This window comes from Cynocephalus volans, chromosome X, assembly GCF_027409185.1.
Source record: "Cynocephalus volans isolate mCynVol1 chromosome X, mCynVol1.pri, whole genome shotgun sequence".
NCBI classification, from domain to species: domain Eukaryota; kingdom Metazoa; phylum Chordata; class Mammalia; order Dermoptera; family Cynocephalidae; genus Cynocephalus; species Cynocephalus volans.
In genome coordinates this window covers 10,265,214-10,290,891 of record NC_084478.1, presented here as the reverse complement: position 1 = coordinate 10,290,891, position 25,678 = coordinate 10,265,214, and the positions used below count along the sequence as shown (strand labels likewise).

Genomic DNA, 25,678 nt, shown 5'->3' with positions numbered 1-25,678 from the left:
ACTTTTCTTTAACCTTTTTTTCTTTTTATCTTTCCAAAATATTAATAAATTATCATTACCATCATCATTTTTGCTGGGTCAGAGAACATCATTATATGATAGAGACAACGAAGACACACACTGTTGAGTGAGCAGGGACTGAACGTGGCAGCCACACCTGATGCATCACAAGAGAAGACATGCGCACCAGGGTCTCCACGCTCATGCACCTTAATGACACTCAGCTGCCTCCTGAGCTGTGGGTTCAGTGTCTGAAGACAGGAGGAGCAGCAGATCTCCCACTGGAAATGACCACTGCGGGCACCTGGACCCCGCCCACAGCCTGCATGGTAGCAACTCACCATTCAGCAGAGCCCGGCATTATGGGCAGCTATGGTGAGAGGAGGATGGCTGAGGGTGAGCCTCTCTGCTTAGCATTCAACGGGGAAACTAAAAGATTAAATAAATCATCCCAAACACACACGGAAGTTATTGCTTTTCTAACAGCCACTTTGCTATTGGAGGATCCTCTCTGCAGGATATAAATACAGGCTGGGCTTTGCACTTGCATCCTTGGGGACCGAGCTTGAAGACCCCATGTCCGTCCTCCACCGGACGGATCTCTTATTTGCCTCTCTCGGGCTGAAGGCTGTCGGACAAGCACTTGAGCTGCTCTTCGCCAAGGCGTATTTTATCCTCCAGCTCCCGCTGCTCGATGATGAGGGCTGACTTCATCTTCACGAAGTGCTCGTAGTCCGCGAGGCTGTCCTCGCCGAGATAGCTGGCCAGGATGTCAAACACAACGCGTTCACGGCGGTCCACGTTCTCTTTGAGTTCCTTCGCATCCTCGTGCTGCTGGATGAGGACTCTCTGCTTCTCGAGCAGCGATTGCTGTGGAGAGAGAGAAAAACAGACCTGTTGAGGACCAGGACTAAAGCAGGGGCTCTGGCCAGTCCCCTGAAAACACTGGCAAGTTTTGAGGCTGGTCCCATGGCCAGCCATAACATCATCGATGGAAACCCTGATGCCACCAAAGATCCCATGGAACCCACACCAAGTATTTCCAGTGGCTCCAGCCCTAGCCGGCCAGGAGGCCACTCATGGACCGCCTGAGTTTCCGCCCACCTGCCTTGAACAGTTAACAGGAATGGTGGTGAGCAGAAGAGTAACCAAGGACAAAAAACAACAGAATCCTGAGATGCTCAAAAGGGGCAAAGGACACAGGGTTCCTATTTTTGTCAAAGCTCTTTCTATGATAACGCTGTGGGAAAGTCAGCAAAAGGGAAATACTCTAAGGAAACGCCAGGGTGGGGTTTCTAAACCTCCAGGCAGGAGGGGTCTGTGAGTGCATCTGCAGACGGGACACAAGAGGGCACAGAAGGAGGCGGGAGACGCACGTCTGTGAATGGGCATCCGGGGATCAGTCTCCTTGCTCCTTACAAGGGTCCCATTCTGGGGGACACAGATGACTCTGTCCCCAAAGCATGACACAGTCACTCTGCCTTGTAGAACACACATCCAGTTTTGCTAGAAGCTCCAAGTTGTTTCTTTTTAATTTGTAATTAAATCACTTTAATAGTTGTAAAATAAATGTACTTAAAATGATAACTGTGATCTAAACCAGATAGGATTAGAAGGATGAGGTAAGTCACGGATTCTGAAAACAATCCACTCGGGGGCATCTTTTTCTGTTTGTTTGGTTCATGTTTTTATTATTATTTTAATTGATATGTAATAATTGTACAAATTTATGGTACAGAGTGATATTTTGGTCCATGTATACCATGTGTAATCAAGTCGGAGTAACGAGCACACCCATCACCTCAAACACTGATCATTCTTTGTGTTGAAAACAAAATCCGAGTGTAATGAAATCTAAGAAAGGAAAGAACATTCAGTGTCTTCACAGGCAGGCTGCTGGATGCCAGGCCGGAGTTCCTGATTTGCATCTGGGCACCGGGACAGCCACTGTTACTCTGCCGCTTTGCAACATCTCGGTGGATGCTACTCACATCCACCGTGAGCACCCAGACTGCGGAGGACTTCGCAAAACGCCAGGCACACAGAAAGAGTTCAGTAAAGAGGAGCTATCAGTAAACAGAGCTGAGAGCAGAAACTGCCCTGGCGCACAGCTTCTGGGAGGTGCCTGTCACCGCACCACCTTACTGAGCATCCTGCCCCCTTCTGTGGAACACTTTGATCTTTAGGCATGTGTGAGACAAAGAGACAGAATATTTTCATGGATAGAGGCAAGGCAAAGCAAATTAATTCCACCCCAAAGGGAAACAGGTGAACTGATTCTCAAAATGCGGTTCAGGCTTAAAATAGGCCAGGCTCACCAGTGCCTGGAAGCTGCTGAGATTGAGGTCAGGGTGGGACACCACATGTCCATGTCTGCCCACGTGTTCACTGTGTAGCCAAAAAGACTTTGCAGGAACTCATTGAAAACCCGACTCTGCACCTTTTACCTCCTTAGCACACCTGTGTCTGACAACCCCAGCTTCCCGGCATCTCGGCTGCCTGTCTTGGACAGTCTCAGCCAGTTGGCTATGCTGAACACCAGCCCCTGCAGTGCACCTGGATGTGCAAGTGGCACATGTCCCTCAGGTCCTGGGAGCTGAAGCTGCGTCAACTACACACAGCCAAGGCAGGGAGCAGTGCAGCCAGGCTCATGGAGGTGCCTTCTCAGTGTCCCGGGCTGCTCACCTCTGACACCGCCCCAGGGAAGGAGCGAGGGCTCTAGCCAGGCACCTAGGAGGACCCCAGACTAGCTCCCTCCCTAGCACTGTGATTCCTTTCTAAATAAGTCTGTCAGTTCCATGAACAAGGAGGGCAAGAGGGACAAAAGATGAGCTGAACTGACAGTTGCAGACACGATCCTACTTTTTTTTTTTCACCTAAATCCATACTTTGAGCAGTTACTTTTTCAATTATGTACAAATAAGTTTCTCTGTCCTGTTCATGTTATTTTCCTAAGTTCTTTCGGATAAATTTGGCAAGGATGGCAAAAAGCGCAAAATGGAACATGAACGTAAGGGAAATAGGGGTGCATCCCCCAGTTACTTAAGGTTCAAACCCTCCTGTGGCAGGGTCGATGGCCGACTGCAAGAGAGCTGCAGTCTCGAAGCCAGCACCATGAGCTCTCTCTGGGCAGCCTGAAACCAACCTCATCTGGAGGAGGGTGGGGAGGGCTTTTCCTGCTCCCCTCTGAGAACAGTGAAGATGTTGTATTAATAATAAAAGATGATCATTCTGAAGGCCTATTATGTGCAAAGAATGAAACTAGATGTTTTACTGACATTTGACCTGTAAAGCCAACAAGGTAAATATTATTTCCCTTATTTTGCAAGTGAGAAAACTGAAAGACAGACCCTCTGAGAAAAGTCTCAAAGTGGCACACCTTGAGAATGGGAGAAAAGCTGAAGTCCTTGGATTCTTTCCAGACTGCTATCTATCTACACACACACACACACACACACACACACACACACACACACACACACACACAAACTCTCTCTCTCTCACTCACTCACTCACTCTTCTTAAATCAGAGCATCAATAGCAATACAACATCATCTATCACTGAGCACTTACCATCTGTCAGGGGGTAGGAAGCTCCATTTACGGACTTACACGTGGTTAAAGAAAAGTTAGAAAGAGATCGTTTTCCAGAAAGAGACCACTACTAGTGATGATCAGTGGAATTATCAGTGGGAAGATCCCAGCAACGCCTCACTGCGTCTTCCTAGCATGTTTCTCCCTCAATTAAAAGTAAAGAATGGGAGTGTGCACTGGACATTTCCATAGCATCTCGCACTAGGAGTTGGGCAGGCCATGCAGAAACTGAGCCAGGCTTCAAGAAGCCACCTTTCACAACACCCCGTGAACAGCCTTCCCAGGGGATCCCTGATTTCCAGGTCAGTCTGCATATACCCAATCTCCAGGAGAAGGGCTGTCATCCAGATTGTTCAGGGCATTTTCCACCCGGGCCAGGCGGCCTGACAGTGACAGCAGAAGGTTCACCGCTTTGTCCAGGTCCCCGATGAACATGCGGAACTTGTCAAACTCGTTGGGCTTGCAGACGTCTTTGGCGATGGCCTCCACCTCATCCCCCAGCGCATTGTTGGCCTGGATGTCCTCCAGCAGGCTCTCCCGGGCTTCCCGGAGCACCTGCAGCTTGCGACCAATGCTCTCGATGAGCTCCTGCTGTTGGGGACAGGGCAGCACAGAAACATGCATTAGGTCTGCCCCACCCTGTGCCAGAGCTACCTCCATCTCTGCACATGCCATCTGGCTGGACGTGGCCTGACTGGGGGAAAGGTCACTTTAGCATGATCAAATAACAGGATTTATGAAACTAGGGGAAAGAGAGTGATGCCTGGTTAAATTACTGGCATGTAAAAATAAAACACGATGAACCTATTTCGTTCTGTTAATGTCTTATTAGACAACGCTAGAGTGTGGCTGCTGGTGCTACTCAGCAGTAGACGACGCTCCCACCTCTGTCTCTGCAACGAGTCCTGGCACCTTTGCGATGCCTCCCGCTTCATCCTTTGGAAGTCTCCAATTTAAAAACTTACACCTAGAGAATGATTGAGTCTTACTTCCAGTACGGAATTTCATGATTAGAAAGTGTCCTCTACATATAACCAGCAATTAAAAATCAAGATAAATAAAGGGGTGCCAATGAAGCTAAAAGACAGTCTTTTAATATAACCTACTGATTTCAACTTGACCGAAATGCAAATAAATGACTTAGTCTGTTGTGGTAAAATATATAGATTCTCCTTCTTGGTCATTATATTGGAGAGAAATTATGGGGATACCTCAAAAGGAGTGCGAGGGGCAGGACTTGCCCTGTGAAAACCACGTTCTTCAGATGACGGCTATGCTTCTGCCATTGAATCTACTCTCAGCACGTGTCACTGGGTGTTTGCCTGGACAAGGTGAACTAGAAAAAACCCAGTTTCAAGAGAAGTCCCCCACAGCCTCGAGAGAACTCTCGCTGATGCCAGGCCTGCTGGAGATGCCCTCGGCCACACCAGTCTTTATTCTTCCATCTACCACCCGCACGGTGCCCCCAGATCTGTGATGCCAACACATGACCTGGGTAGCATGTGGCAAAAGGACTGAAAACTGAACAGTGCTTGGGTGCACAAAATCGAGTAAGCAGTAAACATCTCATGTGAATATGAAATTCCAGTTAGGATTTTTAAGGTTAGGACATTTTAAACAATGTTATCACAAGTGACATTGTTTATGTCAAGCAGATCCTCGGAAATGGTCCACGCCATCACCCCTCCCTGGGGCAATTTACAAACTCTGCTCCCACAGGGAGTCCGCAGGGCTCAGCAGAGAGGAGGCACATGTGTGGGACTCGACAGACACAAGGCCAAAGTCTCCTTTAAGCTCTCTAGGCCACACTGTCCCATAGCAAAACAGAGGTAACAGCAGCCACTACCTTGAGGACTGGCATGATGGCGAATGAGAAGACAGCATGCTAGGGTTAGCCCAGTGCCTGGCATCTAGTAAGTGCCTGGTAAGTATCAGTTATCAACAGTGGGAGTGTGGGAAGAGGAGCAGCTGCCCCGATCTCATGAGCTACAATCCAGTACAAACGACTATCCCGAGGACTATTTCAGCAGGAAGAGTCAATCGACAGCCAGAAAAGATCTTTCATATTACCTGATTGCACAAGGTCTTTGTCTCACACCAATACTTGTAAAGAGAATCTCCACCTAGCGTTTATGTATCCAAAAAAATGTGAAGATATGAGCTCTACTCAGGGTCCTGCATCCTCTAGCTCTCCAGCAGATTAAAATGGTAAGCAGTTTTATGATCCCCACTGCTGATTAATCTGCATGGTTTCTCTCCTAAGAAAGAGTACACGGAATTTATAAACTATTTTGGCTTTTCCAGGCCAGGTTGTAGTTGCTCAGAATGTCCAGACATTTTCTTCCCTCATGATTTGAAAAATTTTATGCATCTAGATTTCCTTTGTTTTCTCTCAGAGCGTGTGTGTGTTTACCTACTTATCTGGACAGATTTTTTTGTTTTTGGTTTTGGTTTTTTTTGGTGGTTGGCCAGTACAGGGATCCAAGATTGTTTAAAGCAGCTTTGAATCCCACAGCTGTGAACATGGCTGTATTTTAGATACTCATTACTTGATGAAAACAACAGAAAATAGAAAACAAGGGTGGAGAACTTCTGAAATTCTCACCTGACACCAGTCCTAACCTGAGTGAATACGTTAAGCAATGCAGATAACGGTGGCTATAGGAGGATTCAAGCCAGCACGCTCAGTAATTTTTCAGTGTCGTTATTCTTCAGCAATTACGGTAATGAAGATTTCACACCAGTGCACGAAAATGTGCCTTTAAAACCTACTTCAGTCAAGATGGCGGCGGCTGCGGCGGCTGGCGCGGAGTAGCTGAGGTGGAAAAGGTGGCCACTGGGCCTCAGGCAGCCGGGAAACTTGTGGACCTTTCTCTGGCCATCTCTTAAGGGAGGACTGCTGCTGCTGGCCGGTTGTGGGGGCTCAACGCCACTTTGCCCCCGGCAGGAGAGGCTGCCTCATTTACAGGCAACAGCTTTGAAGTGTGGAGCAGGAAAAGAACTGATTCTTAGCTGCAAAAGCGAGTCTTGAAACAGGGAACACGGCGCCAGGGCTGCTGTGGGTGCAGCCAGGATCCCGGAGGCTGGGGCCGCACTGAAGGCGGCCAGCTGCCCTATTCAGGATCCGAGGTTTCAGGCCGGCATTAAAGAAGACTCCTGGGAGCGCCCGAGCCACGCCGCGACTGAACAGCCCGAGGCGGCAGCGCCGAGAACACGGAAGGCAACAAACCAGAGACAGAGCGAGCGCCCGACCTGGCACAGCACTGTGAGTGATCCCTGGCAAAGCTCTGTTCGGGGGGTGGATGCCCACGCGGCTCCCCGCCTGCACCACCAGGCCACTCATTGCCCCGGTGCTGCCTCCATTTTCCCAGGTGCGGGCAGCTCCACCCTGCTCGGCCATCACTGAGCCCATTTGCTTGGCCTGGCGCGGGGCTTTCCGGACCCTGCGGGCCGACCTCCTCTCCCACTCCCTCCACGGTTCTCTGGCAGGGCTGGGGGTGTGGGGCGTCCCGACCAGTGTTGGGAAGACTAGGAAGTACGGGCGGGCCGACTGTCACTCCACCACACCCTGGACTCCGGCCCCGGTAAACTTCCTGTTACTGGGAGGCAGATACCATCTCTGCGACCACCAGTTTGGAAAAAAGCCTAACGAATTTCTGGTTGGGAATAGTGTGGTAGGAGAGATCCCAGGTCTGCTTGAACCTGCCGGAGAGCAGGCTGCAGGCGGGCACTAGATTCGGTTTATACCGGGGGGATACAAAGGTGAACAAGACCCGAGAACGATCTACACAGTGCTACAAAGGCACCCAGAGAGACTGGTCGTCTGTGCCTAGCAAAAACCTGGTAGACTTCCTGGGCGAGGCGGTGCTGAGCAGGGTCTTGAAGGCCCAGCTGATAGACGAGGGGTGCAGAAGACACGCCCCAGCCCAGCACAGTGTGCACAGAGGGGGGAGACGTGCGGCCAGGGAGGCGGAGACTCGACAGAAACCACACACCCGGTGGGGTCGCCACTGCACGATCTAACAGCCTGGGCCAGAGCACACTGAACGGGGAGAAGTCCTGTACAGAAAGTGAAAGCTCAACAGAGATCACACACCCTGTGGTAGTGATCCACCAGCCCAGCAGAGTACAAGCTGACCAGAAAGGTGGATCCCCGGAGAAGCCCAAGACCCGAGGCAACCACACACACAAGACACTAGAGGCCAACTGAGCAGTCACGGCGGGAGCCATACCAAATTGGCAACCACAGCAACATCCTAGTTAGTCATTAGTCTTAAACCGGTGGACTGTGAAACCCCCTGCCACAATGAATAAACACCAAAAAAAAGACACCAGAAATACAAAAAATCAAGAAAGTACACCACCAAAAGTTAATAAATCTCATACTCTAGATCCTATAGAACAAGAAGCCCTTGAAATAACTGATAAGGAATTTCGAGTGATAATTCTAAGGAAACTGAATGAGATACAAGAAAACTCAGCTAGACATCATGATGAAATGAGGAAAAGTATACAGGATCTGAAAGAGGAAATATACAAGGAAATCAATGTCCTGAAAAAAAATGTAGCAGAACTTGCTGAACTGAAGAAGTTATTCAGCGAAATAAAAAACACAACGGAGAGTTTAACCAGCAGGCTTGTCGAAGTTGAAGAGAGAACCTCTGAACTTGAAGATGGGCTGTTTGAAATAACACAAGCAGACAAAAAGAAAGAAAAAAGAATCAAGGACATGGAAGAAAATCTGAGAGAGATATCAGACAACCTCAAGCGCTCAAATATCCGAGTCATGGGTATTCCAGAAGGGGAGGAAAATGGAGATTCCATTGAAAACATATTCAACAAAATAGTGGCAGAAAACTTCCCAGGTATAGGAAAAATCACAGATCTTCAGATCCAGGAAGCTCAACGATCTCCAAACGTATTCAACCCAAAAAGGCCTTCTCCAAGACATGTCATAGTCAAATTGGCAAAACTCAGAGACAAAGAGAGAATCTTAAAAGCTGCAAGAGAGAAGCGTCAAATCACCTATAAGGGAGCCCCAATCAGGTTAACATCAGACTTCTCATCACAAACCCTAAAAGCTAGAAAGGAATGGGATGATATTTTCAAAATACTAAAAGACAAAGATTGCCAGCCAAGAATACTCTTCCCTGCAAGGCTATCCTTCCGAAATGAGGGGCAAATAGTATATTTCTCAGACAAACAAAAACTGCGGGAGTTCACTACCACACGACCACCCTTACAAGAAATCCTCAAGGGAGTACTGGGTTTGGTTCCTGAAAAATAACTACCACTGCCATAAAAACCTAAGAAAAATCTAAACCCGCTAGTACAATAAAAATGGCATTCATGAAGAGAAAACAAGCTAACAAAAACACTATCTACAACCTAAGGAACCAACAAACAAAGAAACCAAACAGTAAATCAGAAAGCAAGGAACAAAAGACACCTAAGACAACCAAACAACCAATAAAATGCTAAGAATAAATCAACACCTTTCAATAACAACTCTTAATGTTAAAGGCTTAAATTCCCCAATTAAAAGACACAGACTGGCTGACTGGATCAAAAAGCAGGACCCAACTATATGCTGCCTACAAGAGACCCACCTCACCCATAAAGATTCACACAGACTAAGAGTAAAAGGATGGAAAAAGATTTACCATGCAAACAGAAAAGAAAAACGAGCTGGAGTGGCTATTCTTATATCTGACAAAATAGACTTTAAACTAAAAACCATAAAAAGAGACAATGAGGGACACTACTTAATGATAAAAGGACTGATCCATCAAGAAGACATAACAATCATAAATATGTACGCACCCAATGTTGGAGCAGCCAGATTTATAAAACAAACTCTATTAGACCTAAAGAAGGAAATAGACACTAATACCATAATAGCAGGGGACCTGAACACTCCACTGTCAATATTAGACAGATCATCTAGGCAAAGAATCAGTAGAGAAACACAAGATCTAAACAAGACTCTAGACCAATTGGAATTGGCAGATATCTACAGAACATTCCACCCAACAACCTCAGAATATTCATTCTTCTCATCAGCACATGGATCATTCTCCAAGATAGATCACATATTAGGTCACAAATCAAGTCTCAATAAATTCAAAAAAATTGCAATTATCCCATGTATCTTCTCAGACCACAATGGATTAAAACTAGAAATTAATAACAAACAAAACTCTGGAAACTATACAAACACATGGAAATTAAACAGCATTCTACTTAATGACATATGGGTCCAAGAAGAAATCAAGCAGGAAATCAAAAAGTTTATTGAAACTAATGAAAACAATGATACATCATACCAAAACCTGTGGGATACTGCAAAAGCAGTATTGAGGGGAAAATTTATTGCATTAAATGCTCACTTCAGAAGAATGGAAAGATGGCAAGTGAACAACCTAACACTTCACCTTAAAGAACTAGAAAAACAAGAACAATCCAATCCTAAAGTTAGCAGACGGAAAGAAATCATTAAGATCAGAGCAGAACTGAATGAAATTGAAAACCAAAAAACAATTCAAAAGATCAACGAATCAAAAAGTTGGTTTTTTGAAAAGATAAATAAAATTGACAAACCATTAGCATGGCTAACAAAAAAAAGAAGAGAGAAGACTCAAATAACAAAAATTAGAAATGAAAAAGGCGATATTACAACTGATTCATCTGAAATACAAGGAATCATTCGAGACTACTATAAACAACTATACGCCAACAAATTTGAAAATCTGGAGGAAATGGATAAATTTCTGGACACACACAAGCTCCCAAAACTGAACCGTGAAGACGTAGAAAATTTGAACAGACCAATAACAATAAAGGAGATTGAAGCTGTTATCAGAAGGCTCCCAACAAAGAAAAGCCCAGGACCAGATGGATTCACAGCAGAATTTTACCAAACATTCAAAGAGGAATTGACACCGATTCTTTACAAACTATTCCAAAAGATTGAAACGGACGCAAATCTCCCAAACTCATTCTATGAAGCAAACATCATCCTGATACCAAAACCAGGTAAAGATATAACCAAAAAAGAAAACTACAGGCCGATATCCTTGATGAATATAGATGCAAAAATCCTCAGTAAAATACTAGCAAACAGAATACAGCAACACACACGAAAAATTATTCATCACGATCAAGTGGGATTCATCCCAGGGATGCAAGGTTGGTTCAACATACGCAAATCAATAAATGTGATACACCATATTAATAAACTCAAACACAAGGACCATATGATCATCTCTATAGATGCTGAAAAAGCATTTGATAAAGTTCAGCACTCATTCATGACAAAGACCCTCTATAAGTTAGGTATAGGGAAAGTATCTCAACATAATTAAAGCCATATATGCCAAACCCACTGCCAATATCATCCTGAATGGGGAAAAGCTGAAAGCTTTTCCTTTAAGAACAGGCACTAGACAAGGATGCCCACTCTCACCACTCCTATTCAACATAGTGTTGGAAGTACTAGCCAGAGCAATCAGAGACGAGAAGGAAATAAAGGGCATCCAGATTGGAAAAGATGAAGTCAAACTGTCCCTGTTTGCAGATGACATGATCCTATATATCGAACAGCCTAAAACCTCTACAAAAAAACTGTTGGAATTGATAAATGATTTCAGCACAGTAGCAGGATACAAAATCAACACACAAAAATCAGTAGCATTTCTTTTCTCCAATAGTGAACATGCAGAAGGAGAAATCAAGAAAGCCTGCCCATTTACAATAGCCACCAAAAAAATAAAATACTTAGGAATTGAGTTAACCAAGGAGGTGAAAAATCTCTATAATGAGAACTACAAACCACTGCTGAGAGAAATTAGAGAGGATACAAGAAGATGGAAAGATATCCCATGCTCTTGGATTGGAAGAATCAACATAGTGAAAATGTCCATACTACCCAAAGTGATATACAAATTCAATGCAATCCCCATCAAAATTCCAAAGACATTTTTCTCAGAAATGGAAAAAACTATTCAGACATTTATATGGAACAATAAAAGACCACGAATAGCCAAAGCAATGCTCAGCAAAAAAAATAAAGCTGGAGGCATAACACTACCTGACTTTAAGCTATACTACAAAGCTATAATAACCAAAACAGTATGGTACTGGCATAAAAACAGACACACTGACCAATGGAATAGAATAGAGAATCCAGAAATCAACCCTCACACTTACTGCCATCTGATCTTTGACAAAGGCACCAAGCCTATTCACTGGGGAAGGGACTGCCTCTTCAGCAAGTGGTGCTGGGATAACTGGATATCGTTATGCAGGAGAATGAAACTAGATCCATACCTCTCACCATATACTAAAATCAACTCAAAATGGATTAAGGATTTAAATATACACCCTGAGACAATAAAACTTCTTAAAGAAAACATAGGGGAAACACTTCAGGAAATAGGACTGGGCACAGACTTCATGAATACGACCCCAAAAGCACGGGCAACCAAAGGAAAAATAAACAAATGGGATTATATCAAACTAAAAAGCTTCTGCACAGCAAAAGAAACAATTAAAAGAGTTAAAAGACAACCAACAGAGTGGGAGAAAATATTTGCAAAATATACATCTGACAAAGGATTAATATCCAGAATATATAAGGAACTCAAACAACTTTACAAGAAGAAAACAAGCAACCCAATTAAAAAATGGGCAAAAGAGCTAAGTAGGCATTTCTCTAAGGAAGATATCCAAATGGCCAACAGACATATGAAAAAATGCTCAACATCACTCAGCATCCGGGAAATGCAAATCAAAACCACATTGAGATACCATCTAACCCCAGTTAGGATGGCTAAAATCCAAAAGACTATGAACGATAAATGCTGGCGAGGCTGCGGAGAAAAAGGAACTCTCATACATTGTTGGTGGGACTGCAAAATGGTGCAGCCTCTATGGAAAATGGTATGGAGGTTCCTTAAACAATTGCAAATAGATCTACCATACGACCCAGCCATCCCATTGTTGGGAATATACCCAGAGGAATGGAAATCATCAAGTCGAAGGTATACCTGTTCCCCAATGTTCATTGCAGCACTCTTTACAATAGCCAAGAGTTGGAACCAGCCCAAATGCCCATCATCAGATGAGTGGATACGGAAAATGTGGTACATCTACACAATGGAATACTACTCAGCTATAAAAACGAATGAAATACTGCCATTTGCAACAACATGGATGGACCTCGAGAGAATTATATTAAGTGAAACAAGTCAGGCACAGAAAGAGAAATACCACATGTTCTCACTTATTGGTGGGAGCTAAAAATTAATATATAAATTCACACACACACATACACACATACACACACAAACGGGGGGGGGGGTAAGAAGATATAACAACCACAATTATTTGAAGTTGATACAACAAACAAACAGAAAGGACATGGTTGGGGGGGAGGGGGGGGGAGGGAGAAGGGAGGGAGGTTTTGGTGATGGGGAGCATTAATCAGCTACAATGTATATCGACAAAATAAAATTAAAAAAAAAATAAATAAAAATAAAAAAAAAAAAAAAAAAAAAAAAGACAATAGGGAAAAAAAAAAAAAAAAAAAAAAAAAAAAAAAAAAAACCTACTTCAGCTGAGCTAACTTGAAATCGGGCACTCTACGAGGAGTCCAGATCCCTTTATACATCATATGCAAATTTTTATTAAAAACATCTTTCCCCTCTTTGTTAAAGGGCCACTGTAAGAAGTACAGACTTTCAAAGATTTTGAGACCCGCCCAGCCCAGGGAGGCACACACATCAAGGGCTATCAGCACACCCGGGGTGCCCGTGGTTTCGCCACTGTAGACCGTACTTGCCCATTCAGCCCCACCCCCGGAGCCTGTCCATTTATTCCTTGCAGCATATGGCATTCCAGATGCTGGGATAAGATCTGGTTGTGGCAGAGGTCAGACTCTCACCTCTCCATTTGCATGGGCCAAGGCTGCAGGATTGAGACCTGGGCCGTTCCCTTCCTCCACCCGGGTCCACCCCAGCCACCCACCTTCTGTTCCATCCCACGGGGAAACAAGGTCTTTTCTCTCTGGGCCCTGTGCCTGCCTCTTGGTTCCAAGTAAAAACCAGAGGTCCCAAACTCAAACCAATCGGCTATCTTCGGTTCTCCTGAAGAACCCTCACAACTTGACCTGGGTGGTGTCTTTTCTGGGTACAGTCCACCTGAGCTGCCCAGGTGAAAGAACACATTAACTGTCCTAGCATAGCACTTCCCACTGGTCACCGGAGCCCCCACCACCTCATGGCATGGGGCCTCCATGCTCTTGCCTCTGTCTTTAGTCTTCTCCTAAAGCAGGGGGTCACCTGATTTGGTCCTGGGCTCTATGACCTCCCAATGGCACTGTGATCACAAGTTGCAGTCCCTCTGGGAATGCTGGATCCACATCTGGCTGCTTCCCCAACAGCAGCTGCAAAGCAGGTGACCAATCAAGTCCCCATCTGCACTGAGGCCACCTTCTCCAGCATGACTCCACCTGAGCACACTTTGCAAAAACGTGTGACATCAGAAACGCGGGGATGCTGGAAAGAAGGTGGAAAAGATAACAGCACTGGCCTCTTTGTCAAATCAAGCAAAAAAATAGGACCCACCAACACCACAGAGAACTGTGATATGTGGCATTTGCTTATTGAACTAGAAATGTAAGCCTGCTGCAAGCTCACAGCAACCATTCAGTCCCGAAGCAGTCATTTCTGGTGAGATCCTGAAGCAGGTGCACAGAGCCACATGGGTGAAGGTGAGCAGTGTCGGGGCACGCTGCTCCCGAGTTCATCCCATCACAGAAAACAAGACATGCGTGTAAGGAATGTAGTTCTCTACAGCTGGGGTGTGCCTAAATTAAAATGGTTCAGATGGTACATACAGTTCTTCTGGCTTTATTAGGATAAACTGAAAATACTTTTGATATTTTTTTAGATGAAAATACCACCAGAATAAAACAGTATCCTGAGCCAGAGAGAGGGCTTCTAAAAGTCCCTAGAACAAAACCCTTACTTTTCACTTGTTTTTAATCCCTTGAGCCAAAAACTTATTATTTCTTAAATTGAAATAATTTTCCTTTACATATGTTATGAGGCTCAATATTTCCTCCAGAACACGTTTATCATAATTGAAATCAACCAGTGGTATTTTTTTTAAAATCACTAATGACACTAGTAGACTTTCAACATAATTGTTTTCAAAGGTCTTTGTCCCCAAAAAACAACAACAACAAAACTCCAGTACTTTTTATGAAAGCTCTTTCCATAGTGCTAGGCCAACAGCAAACACGCACAAAATGCTGGTTCACTCCTTTTCTTTTCCTAGTAGTGATGATTTACGCAAACTCAGGTCCCCTGGAATAAACAATACATGCTATCCTCTGAGCTTGACTTTCGCTGGCAATACCTTTGTCCCTTTATATTAAGTCCTGCCTGTATAAAACAGGTAGTAACAACATGTCACGGGTCTGGCCTGCTGACGTGCCATGGACAGTTAAAACTAATATAGTAGTAATGATTTTGGCACTGATAAGAACAACTCTGTCCCTATTGTGACTGCCATGGCCACCTGGCTATTTGTCCCTGAATCCTGTTTTTTTTTTTTTTCTTTCGGTGGCAGGCCAGTATGGAGAGCCAAACCCTTGACCTTGGTATTATCAGTGCCATACTCGCCCAAGTGAGCTAAACAGCCAGTCCCTGAATCCTGTTCCAACCTCATCTGCAACCCTCTCTCCCTATCCACACAGCTCCAGCTACTGGCCTCTGCTACTTTTCCAACATGCCACCAGGCTCCCACCCAGGACCTGTGCACTGGCTAGCCCCCTTCCCAGCAGGCCAGACAAAAACAGCCCTTGCTCCTCATGTCACTCTGGGTCTCTGCTCAATTATCACCTCATCAGAGCCCTCTCAATAATCACATGTTTTAACCTCTCTATGCCTTCGCCTTGTTTTAATTTTCTTACCACTCGACATATTACATTAAGAGTTGGGCAAAGTTTTTCTGTCAAGAGCCAGATAGTACATATTTTAGACTTTGCAGGCTATATGGGCACTGTTGCAACTATCCAACTCTGCCGCTGTAGTGTGAAAGCCACCACAAACCATATGTAAATGAACAATGTGGCTGTATTTCAATGAAACTTTATTTACAAAAGCAAGCAGTGGGCCAGATTTGCTGATCCTGTATTGGATATATTTGTTTTTGTGTTGTCTGTCTCTCTCTCCTGTGTGAACATAAGCTCCCTCAGAGAAAGGCTCTATTCTGTTTCGTCTACCACTAGATTCTCAAGTGCCTGGGCAAGTTCTCGGGAGTTAAACACGTGATGGTTTTTGGTTGGCTTTCCTACCTTCTTCACTGACAGGTCATGGTCCAAGTCACTCCCTGAGTAGTCTTCGGGCTCCTGCTGCTCTTTTAGGTCCTTCATCTTGATCAGCAGCTCAGCTTTAGGGGCTGATGTGCTGTAATAAGTGGAGTTGGTGGCCAGGGACATGGCTGCCGGCACACTCGGCTCTTCTTTCCTGGGTAAAGATGTCAGAATTTCAATTAGCTGCAACCGTGCACACAGGTGCCCCCACAGCCCTGCTTCTTGGGTTGTGATAAATAAATGCTGGCACTAACATTAGGACACCTGCAAGGGAGATAAGACAGCCAAAAACAAACAAAACAGGTGACGAAGTTAAAACTAAAAAATAAAACTTTGCCAAATGGATACTCATAAAGTCTGTGAAATGTAGTTGTTTTTTTTTTTTTCTTTTTTTTAAAGACGACCGGTAAGGGGACCTTAACCCTTGGCTTGGTGTCGTCAAGACCACGCTCAGCCAGTGAGCGAACCGGCCATCCATATATAGGGATCCGAACCCATGGCCTTGGTGTTATCAGCACCACACTCTCCTGAGTGAGCCACGGGCCGGCCCTGAAATGTAGTTTTTTAAAAGGCCAAAAAACTTGGATGAGCAGGAACATCCATAAATCTCTGCTGGGGAGATGAAAGCACAGACTGTCCCCTCCTGGAGTCTGGGGTCTGTGTGGCTGAGGCCGTGTATGGCACAATCTGCAAAAGCCACTCCCAAGCACCCTCCTACCAGCAGCCACAGTCGCTCCTTCTTGCTGGTTCTAGTGTGTCCTCTTTCTCCTTCTCTGCCGCATTTCATGGGCACTGCACCCTACAGCACATGACTGATGCTTGTGGTGACGGAGCGGGCAGAAACAGCAGGGAAGATGCCACCACACATGCCTTTGCGTCAAATGAGTGAAGTAGAGAGACCTGACAGTGGTACTTACAAAACTAACAAGACAAATTTGTTCAAGCAGGTGCAAATAAATTTTAGAAGCCCAACTTGTTAAGAAACACAGATACTCAGTCTAAGCCTTCTGTCCTCTTATGCTGGGGTTTCTCACGTCAGAACTCCCCCCACAGTTGTCTGTGGTGGGGACCGTCCTGTGCACTGTAGGATGCTGAGCAGCATTCCTGGGCTCCACCCACCGGATGCCAGGAGCTCTCCTCCACACACAGAGTATGACAGTGTCAACTGTCCCCTGGGGCAGACAATGGCCCCCGCTGAGAACTGTTGCCTTACGAGAAAGGAGAGCTGTGGGCATCATGATAAATCACACGGGCCTCCAGCCAGCAAAGCTCAGCGGGCTGCAAAGCACGTGTGTTTCCACGCCTTTGCCACCCACTGAAGTCTTCATCCCCAGGGACAAGGTCTCTGACCCTTAGCTTTACTTTCAGTAGGCTCACAAAAAAAGCTAAAAAGTTCTCAGCATTGGGGAACACTCATAAAAACCTGCCACCCCCCCCAAAGAGCAGTCATGAGAACAGAGAAACAGACACGCACCCCTCTCCCTTTTAAGCCTTAAGATGCCGGCAGAATCATGCACAAACTGGAAAGGAGCATCTACTTACTTCTCCTCTGTGGTCCTCGGGGAGGGGACCTTGGGGAGCAGCTTCCTCCGCTGCTGGGCTTCTTCCAGGAGGTGCTCGTCCTTGGGGAAGATCCCTTCCATCAAGTCCATGGTGGTTTTAATCTTTGCACTGGGATCCAGGATATCAGCCAAGGACTTATCCTTCCCCACGATCTCCCTGGCCAGTGCCTCTGACTTCAGCTCTTCCACGGTCTTCTCTTTGGCCCTCACGTAGCCTAGACCGGGAAGGGGCGCAGGGGTGCTGGGGGGCTTGGGCTCAGGGCCCTGCCACGTGTACACGCAGAAGCGGGAGTAGGACTGCTCCGGCGTGCTCAGCGTCTTGATCTGGTGTCTCTCCAGGCCGCTGGGCAGGGCGGGCGGCTCGGCTGGGCACGCCAGACTCTGGCGGCTCTCCTTCTCGGGCCGGCTCTCCGAGTGCACGATCTTGATGGGCACCATCTTCACCGTGGTGTTGTTGCCCATCACCCGCTCGATTCTGAAACAGAAGAGCCTCTGCTGACATCGCAAAGCATGCTCTGGGCACCGACTCCAATCCAGGACTCTGACTGGTGGGTCCCCCCCTTACAGATGGTGCACCTGACTCCAAGACCCAACCTGTCCCAGGGAGGCAGAGGAGGTCAAGCTCCCTCCCACCCCTACCTTGGTCTCCCCACTCTCAGCAGTCTGACTCCTTTCCATTCTCAAACTGTCCACCTCACACCTACAGGCGTCTGAGGGCATCTTCCTGCGGTTTACTGGTGATAGGAGGGTGGTTTAATTTCCATTTGTTTTTATTTCAGTAAGAATGCAAACTTGAAGTCCCACTCAGTTACATTTTCTCTTGTAGGGAAATCCATAGTGGATAGACGTTTTTGCAGAATTATTGTTAGTGCCTTAAGCCAGTGTTCCTCAAAGCAGGTTGTCACACACCTGTGGGCTGCAGCGTGGTGTCCAGGGCCGCGAGAATGCCTGTCAGGAGGGGCTGTGTCTGGAGGCCCCCTCGGAAGCTTCCTCCTGTGCTGGCGGGTGCTGCATCCCACCGCACCTGCCTTCCACCTCCCACACTCCCGGCCCCCTCCCTGTGCGCGGTTCACACACCAGAGGGACAAGGATCCCACAGCCAATAGGGAGCTCCGGGTGCTGTGTCATTCTCAGTGGCTCACAAAAGGCACGCATTTCCTACTTTAAAAAGAGTTTCACAGTGAAAGGTCATGGGGAGGTACCTAAAGCACCTGGGGCAGGGAGAGGTCAGGAAGAACCCTCCCGGCCCATGCTGCTGTGCCTCATCTGTGACAACCCCAGTGCCGGCTGCTCTCAGCTGCACCATGCTGGACCACACATAGGGGACTGTGACATAGGCTGCCAGGACCAAGATCTTTTCAAGGTATTTTGAAAGGACATATTGGAGAAAAGAGAGCCATCTGCTGGCGTCCAGGAGGGAAAGAAAAAACAAGCCAAACAAGCAACGCAAACTCAGGACATGTTTCTGACTCTGACCTGCAAATCACTTCTACAATGTGACCTAATGGACCCAATTTTCTGCAGCGTGAGGGAAGTGGTGGTGCTCTGAATTAAGTGCTGTTTTTCACCCTTTCACCGCCGATTAGGAACACAGCATGGTTCTTTCTCTACACATAAGGGTGTGCTGTGCAGGTTAAAATAAAATAATTTTGTATTTTCTTCCCTCTCTCCAGTAGTAACCTCTGAAGAGCTGATGTTTTCTATCTAGGTGCTCCTACACAGTCCCCGTAACTCCCTCCCTGTGAGTAAATTTTAAAAAGTCTAACCCTGTGGAAAACACTGTTTAGATACATCAAACTTAAGAAGGGAAATCCTGCCGTCTTATCCAAGCTAGGACGGACAAAAACCCTTCGCACCCGTGTCACTCCAGACTCAGAAACTCTGACCACTTGTTACTGACCTTAAGCTGGATGGTATTTCTATCTTCCCCTCTTTGTGCAGAAATTTGTTTCCCAGTGAAGGAAAGCATGATAGAAAAAATTAAACAACAAAATCAAATCTTCCACAGGTTAACATAGACTTTCCAACAAAGCATCTATTCCTGGTCACTCTCTCCTTCTTGAGAATGGTCAAGACTTCCACATTATAGAAGTCTGATGAACGTTTACTTCAAAACAAGGACAAGATGCAGTGGATTCGGCCTTACTGCCACCAGGCCCCATCAATTCCTAATGGAAAGGTGGCACTGGGAGGAGGGGGGAGAGAGGGGAGGCCAAGATCCGGCCCCTCCCTACGGGCTAGCCCCCACCTCAACCTGTCCCATGGCCCCACTAACACTGAGGAGGCTGAGTGGAGGGCAAGAACGCCGCCAAGGGAACGGAAGCAGCCTGCGGGCTCGGCCACACGTGCTGCTGCTCGCAGGTGCAGGCTTTCGTGAAGACTCTCCCGAGCCCACTTCTGCGAGCAATCAAATCTCTACCTTCACTGCCGGGACGGAAGATGCTGCTGGCCCCATCGCCATTCTGTTGTTTAAAAGTCCAAACTAAACACAATCAAAAACCTCAGAGAATTTTAAAAGGTTTAAAAGTAAGCTTGCTCGTTTTAGGACAGGCACGGATACATTTTTATCTGGAATGACTGACTACTCAGAGGGCAGGGACGTCTTGTTCTCTCCTTCTCTGCATTCTTACTGCTGAGCTGCTCGAGAAATATCTGTGGGATTTGTGGTGCCTGGCACGGGCCGTACATGCAACAGATGGAGAGAAACAGAAAGGAGGGACACAGAGACAGGCTGGTGGCTAGTGCTCGGGAAATCAAGGCAGTCACTGTAGGTCAGGACCAGGAGAGTGCCTCTGAGCTGAGGCCGCTGAGGAGGTCACGCCACAGCCAGTCCCTTGCCTGCAGATAGAGTGGAGGACTCCTGGTGACTGCTAATTAGGATTCCATGTTTTCATACCAGGACTGACCAACAGCACACATCTTGGGGGTGGTGACATTTAACTCAGTGCATTATGAGCGAGTTCCCTGGTATCAAGTTTCGTGAGTGGCACTGCTGCCATCTACTGACTGCATTCCCGGAAAAGAATAGAGAGAACACAGGGACTGCTCCAAGCGCCCACCCGGAATGCTGCGCGTGCCTATACGGCAGCGGACGCAGGTTCAAGGACAGCATCAGAGCCTGACAAGTAGGGTAAAACCACCTTTGTGGACCCTAAGGACATCGGATGGGAACACTAATAATGCAAATGCCCAAAGATTCCTCCTCAGCAAGTGCTGTCACTGCTTGTTAGAGTCCCTCTCAACCCATAGAGGAGATAGAGTGAGAAAACCCACACTCACTAGAATACCACCCACCTCCTGGAGCCCACACCAAGCAAGTTCCTCAACGGAGAGCACTGCAGTCACACTAGCTCCCTGATGGCACCCAGAGGGGAACTAGGCCGACTCGACTGCAAAGATATCACACCTTTTACCCACTACACAGACCTCTCTGTTGCTTTTCCTTCTGCTATGGTGTGAATGTTTGTCTCTCAAAATTCATATTAAAATCCTCAACCCCAAAGGGACGGTAATAAGACAAGGGGCCTTTAGGAGGTGATGAGGTCATGAGTGGAACCCCCATGAATGGGATTAGTGCCCTTATAAAAGAGACCCCAGAGAGCTCCCTAACCCCTACCACCATGTGGAGGGAGACACAGCGAGAAGGCACCGTCTATGAACCAAAAAATGGCTCTCACCAGACACCAAATTTGCCACACCTTGATCTTGAACTTTCACCCTCCAGAACTATGAGAAATGCATTTCTGTTTGTAAGCCACCCAGTTTATGGTATTTTATTATCACAGGCTGAATGGACTAAGACCTTTCTTCCAGAACTAACAATGTTACCAATTGAAAAAATATTTAAGTGATATCTATATTTTAAGTGATAAAGCACAGTTTAGGACCACAGATAAAGCTGTAGTTGTGATGCCACACTTGGAGATACAGGACAGTATCAATAATGTCCTTTCACTGTGAAGTTCTTTTGAAACGAAAAAAAAAAAAAAAAAAAAGTCTCGAGACTCCAGAGCAGTGAGGTCCGACAGAACTTCCTGTGGTGACCAGAAATCCCTGAGTGACTGGAACCATGGCACCCATTGATCTGGAATGTCCCTCTTAGTCCCTTTGTGAGATCTGTACTGTAAGTCACTGAATTTTTGGAATCTCATTTCTAAAACAGGCTAGCCTTCACTCTACCTCACAGAGATTCCTAACTCACTTCTCAGCTAAGTAAACTCTAAGCTGATCAACATTTAAATGCAAAAGAATGACGTGTGGGAGATTTTTTTTTGCATATTTTATTTATTTATTTATTTGTTTGTTGGTTGGTTGGTTTATTTTAACATTTATTTGTACATATTTCTGGGGTACAGTGTGCTGTTTCAATACACGCACATACTGCGCAATGATTCAGTTACGGTAGACAGCATAGTATTGTACCCATTAGTCGCCCTTTTTTCCCCTTCTTCTTCCACCACCCACCCCCCTGCCTGTGGCACCCATTATTCTACTCTCTACTTCTATGAGAACCACTTTTTTTTTTAACTCCACATGAGTGAGATCAAGCAGTATTTATCTTTTTGTGCCTGACTTCACTTAACATGATGGTTTCCAGTTCCATCCATGTTGCTGCAAATGATAGGATATCATTTTTTAAAAATAGCTGAGTAGTAATCCATTGTGGGTATACCACAGGGTTTTTTTGTTTGTTTTTTATGCATTCCTTCGCTGATGGACATTCAGGTTGATTCCATTTCTGAGCATTGTGAATAGTGCTGTGATGAACATGGGAGTGCAGGTGTCTTTTTGATGTATTGATTTCATTCCCTTTGGGTATATACACGGTAGTGTGGCAGCTGGGTCCTCAGGCAGATCTATTTTCAGTTCTCTGAGGAACCTCCACACTGCTTTCCACAGTGGCTGTACCAATTTACACTCACACCAACAATGTAGGAGACTTTTTTTTTCTCTGCATCCTTGCCAGCATTTGTTATTTTCTGTCTTGTTGATAATAGCCGTCCTAACTGGTTTGAGATGATACCTCATTGTGGTTTTAATTTGCATTTCCCTGGTGATTAGTGATTGGGGCATTTTTTCATGTGCTTGTTGCCCATTTGTATATCTTCTTTTGGGAAATGTCTGTCCAGGTCCTTTGCCCATTTCTTAATTGGGTTATCTGGGGTTTTTGCTGTTGAGTTGTTTTAGTTCCTTATGTGTTCCAATTTGCAAACACTTTCTCCCATTCTTTAGGTTGTCTCTTCACTTTGTTGATTGTGTCCCTTGCTATGCAGACGCTTTTTAGTTTGACTAGTCCCATTTATGTATTTTTTTCTTTAGTTGCCTGTGCCTTTGTAGTCTTGTTTGAAAAAGTGCTGCCGGCTCTTTGGGAGATTTTTTAAAAGCTTTCTTGTATTAAAAAATTATTGTATATATTTAAGGTATACAACTTGATGATTTGATATACATTGTGAAATAATCACATGGTGATTGAAATTTCATACTGTGAAATAATCACAATCAAGCTAATTAAATATTCGTCACCTCACATACTTTTTTTACTATGTGGTGAGAACACTCAGGATATACCCTCTTAGCAAATTTCAAGTGTACAGTACAGTATTGTTGCCAAAATCACCATGCTGTACATTAGATCTCCACAACTTACTCATTTGGCATAACTGGAACTGTGTACCCCCTGACCAACATCTCTCTATTTCTCCCTCCTCCCAGCCCTGGTAACTTCTATTCTCTTTGGTATCAGGGTGTTGCCGACTTCATAAAAATGAGCTTGTTGCTGGCTATGTCCCCCCATCAAAGCTTAGCTCCTGTTAGTACATTCACTTCCAGGGCTCTGCTCAGTCCCGTGAAGTCAGAAATTGTGAAGGGGCTGAGGCTTTTCCCCACCTGCCAGCTAACAAGGTAGCCTGGCACAGTCTCATGTTCATATCCAGAGTCAGGACCCCGCAGCCATGGTCAGAGACGCAGACTGTTTATTATTCACAGCAAAAAGCAGCAGCCCAAGCAACATCTTGGGTTGGTACCCAACACCCCAGTTCCCACAGGCCATGCCGGGAGGGCCAGGCATTCACCTGCAGGAGCACGGGTTGCCCCACAGGAGAAGAACCCCGAACTGAGCTTTTGTCAGGGCTACTAATGGCCAGCAGGTCCTTCCCTCCAGAGAGGACTCATTACCTGGAATGCCACTAAACCCCTGAGGGGCTGAGGAGAAAGGTCTCTAGGTTTGCAACACTGGAAGGCAAGCCAAATTCTCCCCGGGAGTGGAAGGAGCAGGCTTTAGAGGCTTGGAATGCCTCTGAAGAGGGAGATTGTCCCTATCTTTATTAGGTCCCTATGTCTAGCTCCAGAGGCTGGTTGTGCCTCGAGCAAAGCTCGTTAGTGCCTTTTGCTCCAAACACCCAGACCGTGCAGGAATGCCGACAAATCCAGGGAGAATTGTCACCCCACACACTCCTTGCCACTTCAGGCCTGTGGTGCTGAGCACTGCCACTGTTGCCAGCCTTAGGTAGCGAACCTGCCCATGCTTTTAGAAACAGTCCCTTTATTAAGCTCTCCTTAAATTACCTGGTTTGGGCATGCCACGTGCTTCCTGTAGAAACCCTATCTGAATCAAAATATACAAAAAATGTACAGATCAATAAGAAAAACACAAAGAACCCAATGGGATGATAATCAAAGGCTTTGGAGAGGAAATTCACAAAAGACAAAACCTTGCTGGCCAGCAAGCACGAAAATATGCTCAACCTCAAAGGTGCTTAAGCCACGTCTCCTACCACACAGTGGTGGCCAGGATGTGAGGAAGTGGGACTCTCGTTTACTACTGGCCGAATTGGAAAGCGGAGTGATGTGGGAGGACAACTCGGCCGTATCTCGTAGAACCCAGGAGCCTCATCCTTTTCCATCAGCCACTCCTGAGAATCCCAACGCCTCAGGCCTTCACATTCAGTTCTTCTCTAGGCGCGCCCCCTAGAGGAACGCGCCCGCACTGCTCCATCACAAGAGCACTGATCTCCAACTACTGGAAACGACCTAAATGCTTAGCAACTGGGGAATGTGTTAATAAATTATATTTATGAATTTACCTTAGAGCAGGTAAAATTAACTAAATCTATATGATCATGGGTAAATCTCGAAATCATAATGTTAACTAAATAAAGGATATACATTTATGATTACGTGTGGAATTTTAAAACTCAAAACAATACTGTATTGTTTATGGAACATTTTTAGTTAAATTCTGAGATCAAATATAGGAAGGATAAATACCATCTTCGTATTAGAGGTTACTTATGGAATGGAAGGATAGGAATTAGATGAATAGAGGGACCCTTCAATTCTGCCTGTAAACCATGATTTCTTTAGAATATCTGAGGCAAAGATGGCAAAAAATTAACAAGTATCAATTTTGGGTAGTGATTAGTTGAGTGCCTATAACATTCTTATCTGTATATTTTCTATATGCGAATTCTTTTATAATTTAAAGACAGTTAAAACAGCCGAAAGTACTTATTTAGATCAGTTAAACAAGTTACAGAGTGTCCACAGGATGGAACACCGTGCATCCTTTGCAGGTATCTCCCACCGCCCACCACTGCCCCCGCAGTACATTTTGCTTTTTCCCGCAGGATTTATATATATATATTTTTATATATATAATTTTTTTTCCCCGCAGCTGGCCACAATGGGGTCTGAACCCTTGACCTTGGTGTTATAAGGCTGTGCTCTAAGCAGCTCAGCTAGCCAGCCAGCTGTCCATCACATATCTATAACCATGACGATCAATGTCAGATTGTTAACCTCGGCTATACCTGAGTAGTGCCACCATAGGTGATTTGTGTTTTTCTCCCATATACCAAGTTTACAATGAATATATAGTCATTTTACCAGAAAAATAAACAATGCAGTGAATCATTTGTGCAGTAACATGTCAAAATAAACATGTGAGCAATTAGCAGCAGTATTCAATTCCAGACCAAATATTTGGAAAGTATTTTTGCTACTATTTGGTGTGCTTATGCTGTCACCTGGTGGAGAAATGGAAGAATGCTTTATGAATGCAGAGTAATTTATAAAATTCAGCAGTGTTCTTTAAAGATATTTATAACTATTATTTGTAAAAATGAATACATGCTCATCATTTAAA

The 25,678-nt window shown here is 45.5% G+C and overlaps 2 protein-coding genes across 2 annotated transcripts in view; both read right to left on the bottom strand.

Annotated features, from left to right (window-relative positions):
- The window catches only part of LOC134367154 (G-protein coupled receptor 143-like), a 238,537-nt gene that overhangs the window by 107,488 nt on the left and 105,371 nt on the right, over positions 1-25,678 (bottom strand). The gene's annotated exons all lie outside the window — the stretch shown is intronic.
- Positions 604-25,678, bottom strand: part of LOC134367012 (protein Shroom2-like) — a 65,991-nt gene continuing 40,916 nt past the window's right edge. Inside the window, exons 4-7 of the mRNA XM_063083662.1 lie at positions 17,516-18,010; positions 15,956-16,127; positions 3,913-4,185; positions 604-870 (exon numbers count right to left, since the gene is read on the bottom strand). Of these exons, the coding sequence (XP_062939732.1) occupies positions 604-870; positions 3,913-4,185; positions 15,956-16,127; positions 17,516-18,010 (1,207 nt within the window). The remainder of the gene's footprint in view (positions 871-3,912; positions 4,186-15,955; positions 16,128-17,515; positions 18,011-25,678) is intronic.